The 17,160-nt window shown below is 44.6% G+C and overlaps 1 protein-coding gene across 1 annotated transcript in view; it reads right to left on the reverse strand.

Moving 5' to 3' along the window:
- Positions 1-1,314: 1,314 nt before the first annotated feature.
- TRPC7 (transient receptor potential cation channel subfamily C member 7) overlaps positions 1,315-17,160 on the reverse strand; it is a 183,411-nt gene continuing 167,565 nt past the window's right edge. The window contains exons 10-13 of the mRNA XM_037800920.1: positions 12,606-12,827; positions 11,868-11,948; positions 3,974-4,049; positions 1,315-1,656 (exon numbers count right to left, since the gene is read on the reverse strand). Coding sequence (XP_037656848.1) covers positions 1,487-1,656; positions 3,974-4,049; positions 11,868-11,948; positions 12,606-12,827 — 549 coding nt within the window. The 3' untranslated portion in view covers positions 1,315-1,486. The remainder of the gene's footprint in view (positions 1,657-3,973; positions 4,050-11,867; positions 11,949-12,605; positions 12,828-17,160) is intronic.

Raw genomic sequence — 17,160 nt, forward strand, 5'->3', positions numbered from 1 at the left:
CTCTTGAAACATGAGCCTCTCTCCGTATCAGTCTTCATCTCTATCTTTATCTTTTTCTCTATATCCATATCTAGATATCTGTCTATGTATCTCTCAATTTTTTTCCCTTGCATTTTGCCTGCATTTGTTTCTGTGCCTTTTCAGGGCATGTGCAAAGGCGTTTAAATTTGTGACCTGATCCTCTTCACCGGGTTGCTGTAAGGATTCAGGAACTGACGCACACAGAGCCTCAGCAGTGCCTGGCCCCCAGTAGGTGCTCAATACATTGGGCTGTTATTACTATAAGCATTTCCTTGGGACCCTTGGGCTCTTCTGGACCCGAGTGGCATCTTCCGCGACCTGCTTAGAATGGGCATTGTTTGGCACTGGGGCGCCCTCTAGTGGCAGTTCTCCCCACTCACACCTGGGCCCCTCGGTCGGTGAGATTTGTGGATTCATTGCACCCGACACCACCCGCTCCTCCCACACACACCCAGGGAAAGGTTGAGAGGTGGGGTGGGAGGAAATTTTCCACTTCCATCACCACTTCTTTTGTCTCCTTCTTGACCTTGGTGAAGTTGGGGTTACTAGGATAGGAGTGGGGGGAGAGCTTGGAAGGTAAGACAAGTCAATAATTTCTTGGGGGTTCTGCTGCACGACTCTCAGGTGGTTGGTACCCCCCATCCCACCCCGACCCCGTTCTCCTGGAGAAGCTCTGGTCCTGTGGTTCCCAAGGTCACCTCCAGACAGGGCGCAAGAATGGCTCCAGGCAGCCACCCTCAGAGGCTCCCCAGGCTATTATGAGGTAATTTTATTTCTTTCCATTTTAAGTAAAAATAGTAAATACAAGATCATCTTAATAAAGGTAAAAATACATCATTTGGATTTTGTTGTTCTCTAAACAGTTCTACCTACAGTACAATTTTTGATTTAAGATTTTTAAACTTGTTTTTATAAACAAATAGAACTATTTTGCTATTAGGCTGTGTTCTCATCTGGCACTTAAGAATAGATCACAGGTCACCTCCCGGTTCTGTTTCGATGGTCTGAATTGGGGTGTGTGTGAGCATGCACCCATGTGTGTGCATGTGCGTGTGTGTGTGTGTGTGTGTGGCGGGGAGGGAGCGAGAAGGGAGCTCATGGGATGAGGTGCTTTGTCTTCCCAGCCACAGGCAGAGCTGCTGTCACATGTGCGATGGGAGGGCACATGTGTGCATCCAAGACGGCCTTTTCCTGCTCTGGCCACAGGGAGACATTTCAACTGTGGCTGACCTGAAAGGTCTCACACATGTCATTGGGGCACTTCCTCCCATCCTCCTACCAAAGAGCCTAGATTCAGCCTGGAATTGGGCTGAAGATGTCAGCAATGCTGCTTGAGAATGGGCCAGTGTATCACCTCAGTGTCCTAGAGGATGGGCCTGGGACCCCTCCCCAGCAGAGCTGGTGGCCAGGGCATCCAACCTGGCCTTGGAATGCTGGTAGAAGTCACAGATGCCGATGTGGGCGGCTAAATGTCTTTGCCCTTGTTGACCCTCAGGTGGTCTTTGTTTAAGTTCTTTCCAAATTTCTCACTCAGCTGTTGGATCAGGTCTGCAAGCTCACCAGTAGCTTGAGATTTCTCTTCAAGAAGCTCATAGCGCAGGCTGGAGATATCTTGCTTGATTTCCTTCAGTTCACCTGCAAAGACAGATGAGTTTCTGCTGAGTATGAACAGGTGGAAGGGGCTCATCCCCACACGTCTTTGGGGTGTGTGTCTTTCCAGCCGAACGTCAGGGTGCTGTGTGAGTCCACCAGAGGTGAGGGGACAGGAGCTCTATTTTGACCTAAGTACCAACCAGCTCCCACCACTGAAGGACATTTTCATCCATTTAAAACCCTTCTCCTTTTCCTGGAAAACCTGTCTATGCAGTGTATGAGGTAGGTGGTGGGAGGGTCAGGTCAAGATCAGGGTCACAAATGGGTCTCAGCACATAATTCAGATAATGATTGTTAGAATGTTGGTTTTGGAGCCATTAAAGGAAGATTTCAAGATCTCTGACCAACACTCGTGATGCTGGAAAATTTATTTTCGTGGTTTGTTCTGTTGTCTTTATTTACAGAGAGGAGAAACTCCCTGATATCTGAAGAGAATGGCTTGGCAGAGATGATACAGCTGTGGAGCTGGCCAGTCTCTCAAGGGGTTAGCAGGCTATCAAAGCAGGACCCATTTAGATCAGCAAGCAACACTGCCTCAAACATACAAGCTGCAACAGGGCCTACCTCCTCCTCCTTCTGTAACAAGAGGCCACTAAGGGGGGACTCTCACTTTTATTTCTTCTGTGAACAACATGGGTCTGGACTGTAGGAACCTTTTTATTAACCACAAAGGGGAAATGAAATATTCTTTCCTGATGTTACAGATATTGGACTTGACTCCAATGGGTGTCCAGTGACTGTGGACATACTATACTCTTTTTGGTATAATTTACATAGATATAGTGCAATGGTCTTAAAGTACAGTTTGATCAGTTTTGACAAATGCATACATCCCCATACATCACCAGGTGCTTCACCAGGTCCAAGTTTCATGGTATAATTCTAGGCATGAAATATGGACAGGTCCACATCCTAGAATCAACTGCATTCACTTTGATCACAGTTGCACATTAATTGAGGCTGGCTGGCATGACATCTGGCAGATTCATGCTGGAAATCCAAACGTGGGGTGGGTAGATGGGCCACTGCTTAGCCCCTAAACAATACCAGCCTCGGGGTCAGCTAGGTCATTACTGATTTTCAGGCTGCATGTTGGATGCCCCAGGATGAAGCAGAAAGGCCATTTTGCAGAGGGATATTAAATGACCAGGCTCTGTTGGTTGCCCGCTGTGGCCCAAGCAAGGGGAAGACTTTGTACCTTAATTCATGGATGAAGCTGTTTCTAGGGTATTTATCCTAGATAGCTCATGAAGATTAGTTACCTGGCAGGAGATTATTTGCATTTCACTTAAGAATAACTGTTTAAAACAGACTGGAAAATACCCTGAACAATGAAAATAATGACGTTCACAAACATCATTGTGCATCAGAAACAGTGGGTGCTGTTATGAAAATGCAGATTCCCAAGCTTCGCCCCAGAAATGCTGATTCATTAGGTCTGGATAGGGTCTGGGGATTGATTGGCATGTTTTACAAGTGATTCTGGGACAGGGTATACTTTGAGAAACACTGCTGGTTGTCAAATTCTGAGGACCTGGAACTGAGATAGGACAGGGACAGCTGGAAAGCAACTGGGCTAGTGGCAGGATCTGAAAATGGTGTATGGTGTACCCAGTCTGTAGGTGTGTCCACAGAATGAGGTTAGAGCAGTGGACTTGTGGGCCATCCTGAACTCAGGGGACATGAGGCAGACCCAATATGGGCATCACAGTAGTGGACAGAATGATGGTTCCCCAAGATGGCCATGTCCTGATCCCTGTTATGTCTGTGAATAGGTTAATGCTACCTGGCAAAGGGGAATTAAGGTGGCAAGTGGAATTAAGGTTGCTAATCAGCTGTTACTAAACTAGGGAGATTATTCTGAATTATTCAGGTGGACCCTATCTAATCACATGCGTCTTTACAAGTGGCAGAGGGAGGCAGAAGAGTGGGTTGGAGAGATGTGATGACAGAAGAGGAAGAGTGTGAGAAGGATTCCGTGCAGTGTTGCTGGTTCTGAGATGTGGGGCTATGTGCCAAGCCTGGAGAGAGGCCTCTAGGAGCTGAGGGAAGCCCCTACTGGCAGCCAGCAAGGAAACGGAATCCTCATTCCTATGATGGCATGAAAATGAATTTTGCCAACACCTGAATAAGAGCCTCCGGAAAGGAAGGCAGCCCTGCTGACAGCTTGATTTTAGCCTCATGAGACCCGTGTTTGGACTTTGGACCTACAGAACTGTAAGGTAAGAAATTTGTGTGATTTAAGCCACTAAGTTTGTGGTAATTTATTAAGGCAGCAACAGGAAACGAATACACTTACCTTCATTGACTTCATCATTTTCTCTATCCACCTGGGCCTTCAGAACATATCTTTTTATGAGCCTTTTCATGATTTTCTGGAATGTGAACACACGGGGTCAAACAACTCTGGCCTAGCACAGAGGCAGCCTGCAGTGGGCCTGATCAGCTGCTGGGAATCCTTCCATGTCTGATGCCTCACTTTTGAGGAGTCCTGTAAACACTCCCCTACCCCCCAGATTAAGTATATACCTAATCCTGAAATGTAAGAACAGAGCAATTCTCAATGGTGTGAAGCCAAGTCAAGCAGCGAGAACCATCTTAGCTCCATGGGCGCTGCTCAAGGGACCTTGCCTGGCTCTACCCTGACCCCCTTCATGACCGTGGCCAGTTATGTCCCCTTCTCTGGAACTCAGCTCTGAAACACTTCCTTCTATTTCAAGAACTGTTGTGACCAGGAGGGAATATTGGTAACATCTTATTAGACCAGTCTAAGTGGAACTGCATCCCTTTGAGAAGACAGTGAAGTGGGCTGTACATGAGGGAAGATTCACTTAGTACAAAAACCAGGACCAAGCTTGGAGGACAAGTCCACTGTAGCTTGGAAAATTCCTACCAGAAGCAGAAATAGATACAGCCGGGCCTCTGGAGGTTTTGCCATGACACCACTGCCCAGGAAATCCCACATTCCTGGCACTGCACTGTCGGTCACGCTGGAGAAAGACTTGGCCTTCATAGGCCATTTATTATGCAGATACTGTGTTCTTTAAGCAAATGAAGCATGAATAAACACTTAAGAGGCCCCAAGAATAGCATCAAGTGTAAGAAAGACTGCAGGAGGTGAACTTTGGATTTTGCCAGCAGTCGTTCCTGGGTTCCTGCGAAATCACAGGATTTAAAAATATTCTGGTAGCTGAGCCTTCTGAATTTTGCAAGACATGTGCAGCACAGTAAAGATGTTTACTCCTGCTCCTTGGTCATTCCTTTCTGTGAGCTGCTCACCTGTTAACACCTGAGGACAGACGTTACTTTTTTGGATTGAAGAAGTCAGTAGGGACCTGAATTCTGTCCCTAATTTTGCTGTGTGACACCAAGCAGGCTGCTAGCTTCTCTGATTAGCTAGGCTAAGGAAAAGCCTCTTGCACATAAATGGGAAGTGAACTGCTGGGATGCAAAAAGCTGGAGGATTGAACTCATTATTATCACTAACTGATGGCTCTGTCCATGCCTCCAAGGCTAAAGACCTTACCAAGGAGGCGTATCCTGTGCTTCTATGACTTCTCTTAAACCAGCTCTCTACTACAAGTCACTGAATCAGTTCATTTAGGCCAGGGATACTCCATCCTCTGCTCTCAAGCTCATAGTCCACTTGACTCTGTGGTTTGTGTCATGATTTAATTTGGGGCTGAACAGTTAATTAGCAAGTTGTCCTTATGTTGCCATTTCTCAGAGAGGCCCAGGTCTTGTCATATTAGTGGCTAAACTGTGGTGTGAGATGTCTCAGTGACATTCTTCTACTCAGTAAAACTGGTTACCTAAGTTATAGGGATATATATATATATATCTATATACCTTTTCATAAGACTAATAATTTGGTTTTCACTTTGAATTGGAAAAACAAAACAAAAAATCTTTATCCAGAACTCATTCTCATGGAAAAAAATTCAGATACCTAAGTGTGGTGTTTTGGGACTGTATAGACCCTAGAAAATCATGTTCTTAAAGCTAATCCATTTGTGTGGGTGTGGACCCATTGTAAGTAGGGCCTTTTGATGAGGCTGCTTTAATTAAGGTGTGACCCACCTAAATCTGAATGTGTTTTAATTCTTTTATAAAGGAGTTCTTTATAAGAGAATGAAATTCAGACAAAGAGAAGAAAGCCAAGGAAGCAAGATGTTGAAAGCAAAGAAACCTGGAAAAGAAGGGAGAGAGCAGCAGATGCCACCATGTGCCTTGCGGTGTTGCAGAGAAACCAAGGATCACCATTAACCATCTTTGGGAAGAAAGCATCGCCTTGATGATGCCTTGATTTGGACATTTTCCCAAACTCTAACTGTAAGCAAATAAATGACATTGCTTAAGCTGAACCATTTCAGCTTTCGGCAGCCTAGGAAACTAAAACACTGAGTATCCACCATTCTTACTGAATAAGAAATTCATATGGATTCTTCCACTGCAAACTTTCAGGCCGACCCAAGTTAAAGGGATCAGGTTAACATTTGTCATCTTTCCAAGGCAAACCTTAAAAATTAAGGATTCCTTGGTTTCTGCATTCATTAGTTAAAGAACCTTTATATTTATGATGTAAAATTATAAGCTAGAGACCAGAAGTGATATGTTCCCTTTTCTATGATGGTGTTGAGTCAAATCCTTTTGTATCTCTGATAGCCAAGCCATCACAGTCCTCCCAGCTTTAGCATACACACTGTGTTTTAGTGCAAGACAATTAAAGTGATTATTTTTAAAAGTATATATTTATTATTAATACAAAAATGTGCCCCTGAAACTCCATTTGTTCTGAATAGGTGTGATCCTGCTCACCTGCACCTTAAATGCACAGAGTTACCCTGTGGGAAGAGGGGAGAAAGGGGAAAAAGAAATAAAGAGATAAAGAAACAAATATATTGAGTGCTTCCCATAGGGCAAGAGATTTGTTAGCTCTTTGATAAAAATGTTCTCATTGACTCTCCCAGGAACTCCAGTGAGGATGGAGTTATCATCCTGATCGACAGATGAGGACACCGAGGCTCAGAGAGCATAGTGACTTCTCCAAGGTCACACAGCTGGGAAGGGGCAGATTGGGATGAATGGAAATCAAAGCCAAAGCTTCGTCCAAGCTTCAGAAAGAGGTAAGTGCAAGATGGTTTAGGGAGTGGGATGCTGGAAACTGGCTCCTGTTGGTCAAAGGGGGTTTGAACTGTTTCTGGGTACCAATTTTTCCTTAAAAAAGCACTAAAGTCTAGGGCAGAAGGAACCCTCAGTCAGATTTCAGAGGAGGGATGGCCTCGTCCAGTTGTTATCTGTTAGGGAAGAGGATCACTGGCATGTCATTGGCATGAACATTCAAGGCCCACCCTTGAACACTGGTATACTTGACTTGAGCTGGAGTGCCTTTAGATCTGCTGCTCAAGGGGCAGGAAAGCAAAGTTTGTTTTTAAGTCTCTCATCATGCATTAGGGTTATAGAGGCTCAATACTGAAGCAGAGGCAGATGAGCACTGCAGACATGCAGGAATGCTTTAACCTTCCTCCTGTGGCATTTCTCCCAGGAGGGACAGGTATCTTAAGGAAGAACAGTCTGACTGCCTGTCAGTTGCTTAGAGACTTTATGGTCCTGGTGGGGATCTAGTTTCCCCTCTGGTATGTTCATGGTAGACAGTTTGCGATCTGCAAGAGCAGTTTCCAGTCTTGCCCCCAGAAAATCTGAAATGATTGGAAAATGCCCCAAAGTTCTGTTTAACATGGATGCTACAGAGGATATCAGTTTGTAGAAAAGACGGCTATCACAACCCTCCCTCTTTCACTATGTAGGGGAAAAGCGCATTCCTTTGCAATAAGTTTGAGATATCTCATTGCTATCTTTCATAGAGTTTCTTCAATTCATGAAGGTAATAAACTTTTTCCAAGTTTATACGTCTCTGTCAGTGACAGCTCTCCCCGCCCTGCCCCCTATGCATTTAGCAAGTGTTGGAGATGAGTGTATTTAGAAATATTATTCAGGCAAAATAACTACTGGAGTGAATGAGAATGAGATGTACAAGGGGTAAGAATGGTCATGACACTGAGACCTAAATCCAGGGAGGAAGCCACACAATTCCTCCCACCTAGACTCCAAGGGGCCCAGATGGCTTCTGGCTGCTGCTGGTGGATGGGAGGATAGAAAGTGTTTCCCAAGTCTTTCTAAGGAAAAGACAGCACACTCTGTTACAGGCAGGCAGCTAAGGACACAGGCACGAAAGAGAACACATACTGTACATTGAAGGTGGCCAACGAGGTAGAATCCAGAGGGAAGCAATGTTGCCACCTAGGAAAACAGAAATTTAGGAACATTTGGCAGAGAGTGGACAAAATGGATCCTAGCACAAGTCATTTATTAAGCTGGGATTCATCAGACAGCAGAATAAAAGAAATAAGCATTGGCAAGTTGCCTATCCTATTTGTTTTTATCTCTACAGTAAAGGCCTTCTAGATGGTGAAGAAGAGAACTTTTCATGGGTTTGAAGGAAGGGATTGCATCACAGAGATTAGGGCTTATTTGAATGATGGTTTGTGCCTGTCTTCTATGGTTTATTTAGGATGTGGCTTGTTTGCTTTGACCATGAATGACATGTACCTCTCAGTGAGTAAGTATAGGGGTTTCAAAAACACCCTATCAAACTGACACATTGGATCTTGGAACAGGTCACAGATAGCTTTGAGAGGAGGCATGCTTTGGCCTTCTCAGCAATATCATGGTTTTGTTCCATTGTTTAGTCTCATGTCCAGAAAGCCCAGATTGAGAAAAAATGCAAATGCAAGGAACTGATTTTGTGAAAACTAACAATCCAGATACCCTGAGACCCCTGGAACCAAAGAAGAGGAAAGCACAGAGAGCCTTGAAATCTGAAGGAACTGTCTTCCCTTACAGCACAGAGCCCAGATGAAGTTGAAGGACTGATAAGCTTAAAATAAACACTGAAAACATTAACTTTAAACAATCTATTAGATCTAATGAAGAGACAAAAAGGAAAACAGAAGCTTAGTAACTAAATGGGGATGAACAATGGTGCCTTTGTCTTATCAGGAATACTACAGAATTTCTCCACAGCTGGAGGCTGTCAGTAGATGCACTCAGTGTGAGGACAGTTCCAGGGATGGCCTGGATAGTAAGAAAGAGGGAGTGACTTGGCCTCCTCTTGTTCACTGGGCAGCTGGAAGCTGCTTTGGGAAGAAAGAAATGCAACTTGGAAGGTCACCAGTGGGGCCCCAGAGAACAGAAGAGCCACTGTCAGATCCCCATACAAATCTGTCATTCTGCTTCACCTTTTGCAGTCAGGTGATAGCAAAAAAAGTACCTCTTCCTGATCCTTGCCACCTCACTTCAGGCTCTAACTAGTTACTGTAAAACACAGGTGGGTTGGATTCTGAGAAAGGTTCCATTGCAACACTATGAGGATGAGCAATGGGGCAAATGCTGGAGCAGCAAGATGTGGTGGAAAGAGGGGTGCCCTTCTGAGTTAAACGGAGCCAGCTATATGACCTTGGGCAAGTCACTGCTGAGTCTTAGTTCCCTCATCTGTTGAAAGTGGTTAAAGTTGCCACCTCTCTCACTGGAACACAGTGAGGCTACCACTGGGCTAGACACCAGCCCAGGGCTGCTGTCCTTTACTGTCATCTCAAGGTTTACTCCTATGATGACAGTCCAGGAAGATGCCCAGGCTTAGTCTAGCAGGGTTATGCAGAGTGGCAATGTGCAAATGCAATGTGGTCCCTGTGCTCGTTCGCTGTCCCCACAACATGTTTCCTCTGATTTCGACTGACCCAATTTTTCTTTCTATTTGAATAAGTAGCCCCAGGCTTTTCTTGGTAGATTCACAAAATACAAGGTGAGCAATGCTTTCCAAGGACATCGGTAGCCTGAAGCTGGAAACCAACCAATCTCAGTAATTACAGCAGGAGGCTCTCGGGGAGATTTAAGACAGCAGGGACTCAACCAGTGATGAGACTGGCTCTGAGGCTGCTTTCGAAAACAATCTCATTTAAAAGGATTCATTGTGGGTTTAGGACATTCATACCTAATCAGTCTTCCTTTATCTCTGTAGCTGATTCTGTTAAAAACCCAGGAGAGATCTGGCCCTAACCAGTTAGAGTCTTCTATCTTCTCAGAGTCACGGATAATCTATAGTTCTTTTTGAGAAGCTAAGCAATAAAAATCCTTCCTCTGACCAAAGGATTTGGCCTGCAAAATAACTCAAAGCAGGTCAAACTCATCAGTCTCAATTTTATGCAAGATTAAATACAAGATTTACCCATTGCCGATTTTAAGCCTGTGTCATCTGATAAAATTATACATGCTTTGAGGGATGAGCCGCCGTTTCTTGGTTGTACAATTAAATCCTCCTAACGGCACTGCTGTCTTCTGAAATCTGGATGAAGATTCAGTTAGACCTGGTCTGGAAGATGCTAACTCTGTAATTGTTCCCTTTGGAAAGGTGACACCAGGGACACCTCACCTGGGCCCAAAGGACTCCAAGGGCAGCTTCAAATTGACACCAGATAAGAAATAATCAGTGTTCCAGTTTGCTAAATGCTGCCATTATGCAAAGTACCAGAAATGGACTGACTTTTATAAAGCGGATTTATTAGGTTACAAAGTCATAGTTCTAAGCTACAGAAGAGTCCAGACTAAGGCATCAACAAGAAGATACCTTCACTGAGTAAAGGCTGATGGTGTCTGGAACACCTCTGTCAGCTGGGAAGGCACATGCCTGGTGTCTCCTGGTCCTTTGCTCCTTGATTGTGTTTCAAAATGGCTTCCTCCAAAAATGTCTCTGGGTTTCTCTTAGCTCCTCTCTCTCAACTCCTGTACATCCTTGCTTCTTTCTCCCAGGACGTTTCTCTCTAAGCATCTGGGGGTCCTTTCTTAGCTTCTCCGGGGCAAACTTGGCACTTCATCTCTTAGCTTAGCATCACCAAATGTCCTTCTGTCCTCATCTCCAAGCATCTCTAAGTGTCAGCATCAGTGTTGGCTCTTAGCTCTCTTAAGTACTCCAGTGAGCTAATCAAGACCCACCCTGAATGGGTGTTGTCCACACCTCCATGGAAATAATTCAGTCAGAGGTTTCACCCTAATCAATGGACCAATCAGTCTGCCCCCCACAAGACTGCATTAAAGAATATGGCTTTTCTAGGGACATAATATATCCAGACTGGCACAATTAGCATAGATAAAATTGCCGATCATAGAGACGTGGAAGGTAGGAAAGAATGACCAGTGCTTTTATAATCAATAACCTGTAGTTACCACTTATCACTGATTCATGGGCTGATTCAAGCTGATAAAGAGATTTGGCATTAATTTCCAAAAGCAGGGCAAGAACTTCAGGTATAAAAGGGTTCTAGTTTTTCACATAACAGACTATGCAGGTTTTGGTCTAAGGTCAATGCTCACTGAAGACCCCAACATCCTCCTGGTTGCTTAGGACCAGGTTGCTGGATACTCGCCTCTCTGTACCCCTGTATCTACCCCAGCAGCTGGTCCTGTTGGTTATCCTCTGGAATGGATATTGAATCTGTCTGCTTTTCTCCACTGCTTTACTCACACCCCAATCCAGGCTACATCACCCATACCTGGACAACATCCATGTCCTTTTGATGGTCTCCCTGTGTCCACTCCTGCCCCCACCAGTGTCCCCTCAGTATAGTCATCAGGGTTGTTCTTAAAGCATAAACAAAATCATATCATCCCTTCCTGCTGCCTACTTTGAGAACTTAGAATAAAATCCACTCCCTGACTTTCATCTGCCCCTCTGCCTGCCCCTTTTCCCTGCTCATGGGGCTCCAGTGGCTCTGGACCCACCAAGCTTCTCTCCCTCACTGGAGGCCCTTCCCTCAGTCGCCTGGCTGCCTCCTTCTCATCTATGAGGTTCTATCCTTGAAGATGCCTTCTCTGCTTAGATGACCATATCAAAGCAGGGCTTCCCTCTTTTTCTCCACCTTTGCACCCCATAGTTTCCTTCTTGGCACTTTTATCAATTTGCAATTATCCATTTATCTTTTGTTCATTGTCTCTCTGCCTCACTAGACTGGCCTGGTATCTAGCAGGGACGCGATAAATATTTGGTGAAGGGAGGAAGCTGTGTTCTGAGGGAATGAAAGCCATGTGACCACATCTGTGTCCTAATGGAGTCTACTTCCAGCCAAGCTTGGAGTGGTTACCTGGTATCTGGTGGGCTTGCTGTAAGTGTTATTTGCTGTCAAGTTTTCGGAATTCCTCATGCCAGTCTGGTAGCGAGTCTTCTGGGGAAGAAAACACATATAAGCACAAATACATACATGCACACACAGGAGGACTTTAATGGCAAGTACATAGGATGCTGTCTCTAAAAAAATGACACTCAGGAGGCTGATACACCCACTGCTGCTTGGCTTCCTATACACGTTAGTTCTCTAGGATGGTAGCAGGGACATTGTTTGGTCAAATTTGTTTGGGAATCCCTGAAATAAACACATTCATATAGGTGTCTTTCCTCCAGGACTTCTCAGAGGTTTTCCTATGCTAACAACATTGAAAATCTCCAGGAGGGGGAGACAGTGGCAGAGAACCTTTTTCTCAGAGCTCATTCTCCAGGATACTTTCTGGGAACAGCCATTCCACTTCCAAGTCCACCAAGGAGTTCCCCTTGCTGGGGTTATGGCCCAGCCAGGCAGCCTGCTAAGTCCCCAGCCATGCATCTCTCCAAGGAACTGCTAGGAGAAGAGGAGCTACCCTGGACAGACTTTGCTGACGCTGGAGCTTTGCTGAGGCGTCTGGCAGATTCTGAGGAGCAACCGCCTGTTCAAGCGCCTGGCTTCCCTTGTATCAGAGGACATCATCTAATCAAACACACACAGCTCTCTCCTCCCTCCTCCCTCAGCCGCTGCCTTCTCTAGCTCCATAAACTAGATGCTACTTACCCTGAATTTGGAATTCAGCATGCCCATTTCAAGGTCATTTTCACAGCTTTTGGCCTTAGATTTGCAGAGTTTTATGAGGCACATCTTGATTCTCATTATGAGATAATAAAATGATTTAGGACTTGGCACTAGATTAAAAGGAGCAGGTAGAGTTCTTCCTTCATCAAAGTAAGACAGCCAGAGCTTGGCCCGGGCAAATTTCCATTCTACGTCTGCATCCTCCTGTGGGACAAGGGAAATAATAACACACCATCAAAGGCCACAATTTAACATCTGAGCTAAATCTGTGGAGCAGGGATACGAGTCTACAGATTCTGAGAGCAGCTTTCTAAATGAATTCTGACTGGTGCATTTGCTGAGGTGCTCTCTCACGACAGCTGTACAAGACAGGGAGTTTGTTTATGCCACAGCTATATGCAATTAGTCACTCAAAGTTCTTTACCTAACTCCTTGGGACTTCTCACCAGCTCAAGCTACCCCTCCCTTATCTACCACTGCGTATTTTCACCAACATTCTGCATCTGCCACTTATCAAAGAACTTTTGTCAATGCCACTTAATCTTGTTATCCATTACTTTTCTACAGCTCTGCTATCTGATTCACCAACCACCATGGCATCAAGGTGTACATCTGTCAGAGCAGAGCAGTACAACAGAAATATATTGTGAGTCACAAATGTGAGCCACACAGGTAAGTTTAAATTTTCTAATAGCCACATTATAAAAAGTGAAATGGAACAGGTGAAATTAATTTGGACAATGTATTTTATTTAACCCAGTATATCAAAAATGCTATCACTTCAACATGTAATCATTATTCAAAAATTACTGAGATGGCTTATAATTTTTTTTTCATACAAAGTCTTTGAAATCCAGCATGTATTTTACACTTATAGCACATCTCAATTTGGACTGGCCACATTGGTTAGTGGCTACCATCCTGGACAACACAGTGTTAGAAACTACCTTTCTTACTAGTCAGGTTTGCCAGGGAGGGTGTTCAGAGTTTCAGCAAATGTAATTAAAGGAAAACAAAACCTGACTGCAGTTTGCAGGAGGTAATCCAGCCATGTTCTCTTCCCTGGTGGTGTGTTAGATTTAAACCCTGAATCTGTTACTTCTGTCATGGTGTTGATGCCACAATGCTGAGGGGTCCCCCGAGAGGGAGCAGGTGTATTTTATCTAGACACAGGCTCCTTGAGCCTCTGCTTAGAAAGGAAGTTTGGGGCCAGGAAAGAGGCCTGAGATTTGGAATCAGACAGACTTGCTTCAAAACCCCTTATGAGCTGTGTATTGGGGATTGAATCATGTACCCACAAAAGACGTGTTCAAGTTGTAACCTGTGTTCCTGTGGGTGTGAACCCATTTATAAAGAGGACTTTTAAAGATGTTATTATTATTAAGGTGTGGAATCATTTGTGAATAGGATCTTTGGAGCCTAATTAGATGAGGCCAAATGGAATCAGAGTGGGCCTTAAACCATACGACTGGAGTCCATATAAGCAGTCAGAAGAAGCCGGAGAGCAAAATTGCCATGTGACGGAGGACTGCCGTCATCATTTTGGAGAAAGCTTAGCCTTGCTGACACCTTGATTTTGGAATTATAACCACCCAGACCTTGAGAGAATACATTTCTATTGTGTAAGCCAACCCACTGTGTGGTATTTGCCATAGCAGCATTGGGAAACTAAGACACTGTGTGACCTTGGGTCAGGGTCTTGGTTTTGCTTATCTGTACAGTGGAGGTAACCCCGCCTGCCTCACATAGCCCTCAGTCTGGCACTGAGAATGCACTTGATGAATGGAAGGTTCCTTTCCCCACAGGCAATGGATACACTCCAGAGGGCTGTGAACCCAGAAAGAGCCTGCCTGAGAGTGCTGTGGCATACCATGAGAATTAAGATCAGAACCACCAGGACTGACCATTTTGTTTTGATTTTTGTTTTTATTTGAACCCCATTGGCACCTTGCCTGGTCCCACTGGGTACATCCTATACTGGTCTTTTAGAATGGAAGCTTCTGAGGGCAGGGTCTCTCCTGGGTCTCTGTGGTACAACAGAGAGGTGTAACAGGGACACCCTACCTGAGAGGGAGAGTGGTAGAATAGTAAAGAGCATGGGTCCTGGAGCCTGCCTGAGTTCGGGTCCTGGCTCTGCTCCTTACTAGCTGTGCAACCATGCCAGGTGACTTAGCCGTTCTGGGTCTCAGTTTCCTCATCTCTTATATTAGAACCTAACACCCACCTCAGAAGTTGTGAGAATTAAAGGACAATACACAAATAGTTCATAACTGCCTAGCACAGTCCCCTGTGTTCAACCCTCATTCATTTGGCAAACATTTATGGAGCACCTGCGATATGCCTGGCATTGTGCTAGGTAGGCATTGGGGATTTGGTGACAAATGAGACAGACAATCCATGCCCACATGGAACACACACTCTGGCCCATGACACGAGTACAATAAACAACTCATCAGCCAGTCTTTCACCTAGAGTTGTACTAAACACGGTGGGAGGATCCTAGGTGCCTGGGCCCCCACCTGGTCTGGAGTCACGAAAGGCTGGCCTCATGGCTGGTGTTTGAGCTGAGATCCATGGGATGAATAATTCTCAACCAGGTTAAGTGCAGTTGGGGGATGAGTAGGAATTAATTAGTGGAAGAGGTGGTGAGAAGTGTAAACAACTCTTGTGCAAAAGAAGTTGAGAGCTGGGAAGTGAGGTTGAGGGAGGATTTTTTGTTGTTACTTTTTTTTTTTTAAGATCAAGAGAGACTTATTTAAATGTTGACAATAATTATGTAGAGAAGGAGAGGGTGAAGACTCAGGCAGAGCAGGGATAATGTGCAGGGGGAGTTCCTGAGGAGGCCAGAGGGAAGACAGCACGTGGCAGGGCTGTCTCAGGTGGAGAAGCCCCCCGCCCTGCCCTGTGAGGCAGAGGGAGGATGGCAGGTGCAGATGTAGACGGGTTCCTGGAGTTGGACAGAGGTGCTAAGATCTATTAACTGAATAACAGTAAGTGTTCTCATGGAAGGATTTACCAGTATGTACTTCATTACAATAAATATGATCATGAATATGTGGCATTTGTCAGTGGTACTTCTGATGGCCCCTGCACATGTATCACTAGTGAGCCAGGTAGGGAGTGTGCTCTCACCTGATGGAGGAGACATCCAGAGCCCAGAGAGACAGGGGCTGCAGCCCACGAGGGGAGTGGGGGCAGTGTGCTCTCTTCATCTCGTGACACCTCTTTGTGGTGGGTTAACTTGGTGGCACAAGCTGTGGACTTGCCCTCTCCTGCCCCAAACCAGGAGGCATCTCTCACAGCAATCACATGCTTCCCATGCCACATTCATTTGGACCAAAGCCTGATGTGCTTGTTCAGATGTGGCAAACTGCCTGGGGTGAGTGTGACAGACACCTGCAGGTTGTCTAGGCAACATCTGGTTTTGTTCTACACATGGGGAAATTGAGGCCCAGAAGGGGCAGGGAGGACTAGTTAGCAACAGCTCATCTATATAGGTGACCAAATACATAAACTACTTCTCAAAAATGTAGATCGTTTGTCCATGGATACAGTGCTGCCTTTTCCTGGAGGTGGAGGGTGGGGTAAGGGGGTGTGCTAAGGCTCCTTGGCCCTGGCTCACCTCTTGCTGTTTTGCTTGCACTACGTTCTTGCAGCACTGAACAAACCCCACTGTTTCCCATCTCCCTGCCTTGGCACATGCTGTTCCTACTGCTTGGAATTCTTTTTTTTAGGGGAGGGTATTTATTTTTCTATATATATAAGAAATATTCTTTCTTATAAAAGATTTATATACTGAAGGGTACCAAGCAAATGAGTAAGTCCCCATTCAAACCTCCTCCTTCCTTTCACTCCCTTCCCTAGAAGATGCCCCTGCAAGAGTACAGTAGCATTTTTCTAGTTCCCTTTCTCTAGCTTTTCTTTCTGTGTAGTCTCATTAGTATTCTTATGTAAATGAGACTTGTCTATGTGTATTTTTCTACAACTTGTGTTTTTTCACTTAGCAATATTTTAGGGATTTTTCTATGTCAGCACACAAAGGACTTTCTCACTGTTTTTAACAACTATACAGTATTTTAAAGTGTGACTATCACAGTTTATGTAAACATTCTGATATTTATGGACTATTTACAGGTTTTTCCTTTAATGAACATCTCTGTGAAATCATATTTATGCGTAGATCTCTTCCCAGAATTGGAATTGTTAGGTCCAAAGTATAGTGCATTTTATTTTGACTTAATTTTTAATTAATGTATTTGCTTTATAATAGGTAAAACATTAACATGATTTATAAAACATATAAAGGTATACACTCTGTCCTCTACACCCCATCTCTCACAGATACCACTGTCATGCATTTCTTGCATCTTTCAGTTTTTAAAAAATGCTTATAAAATAAAAAATCATTTTCCTCTCTCTCATACAAGAGAGCATACACTCTACACTGTGTTCTGCAACTTGATTTTTTTCACTTAATGCTGTAACTTGGAGGTCTTTCAACATGAGTATAGAGGGAATGTCCTCATCCATTTTTTCA

The sequence above is a fragment of the Choloepus didactylus genome, chromosome 13, assembly GCF_015220235.1.
Source record: "Choloepus didactylus isolate mChoDid1 chromosome 13, mChoDid1.pri, whole genome shotgun sequence".
NCBI classification, from domain to species: domain Eukaryota; kingdom Metazoa; phylum Chordata; class Mammalia; order Pilosa; family Megalonychidae; genus Choloepus; species Choloepus didactylus.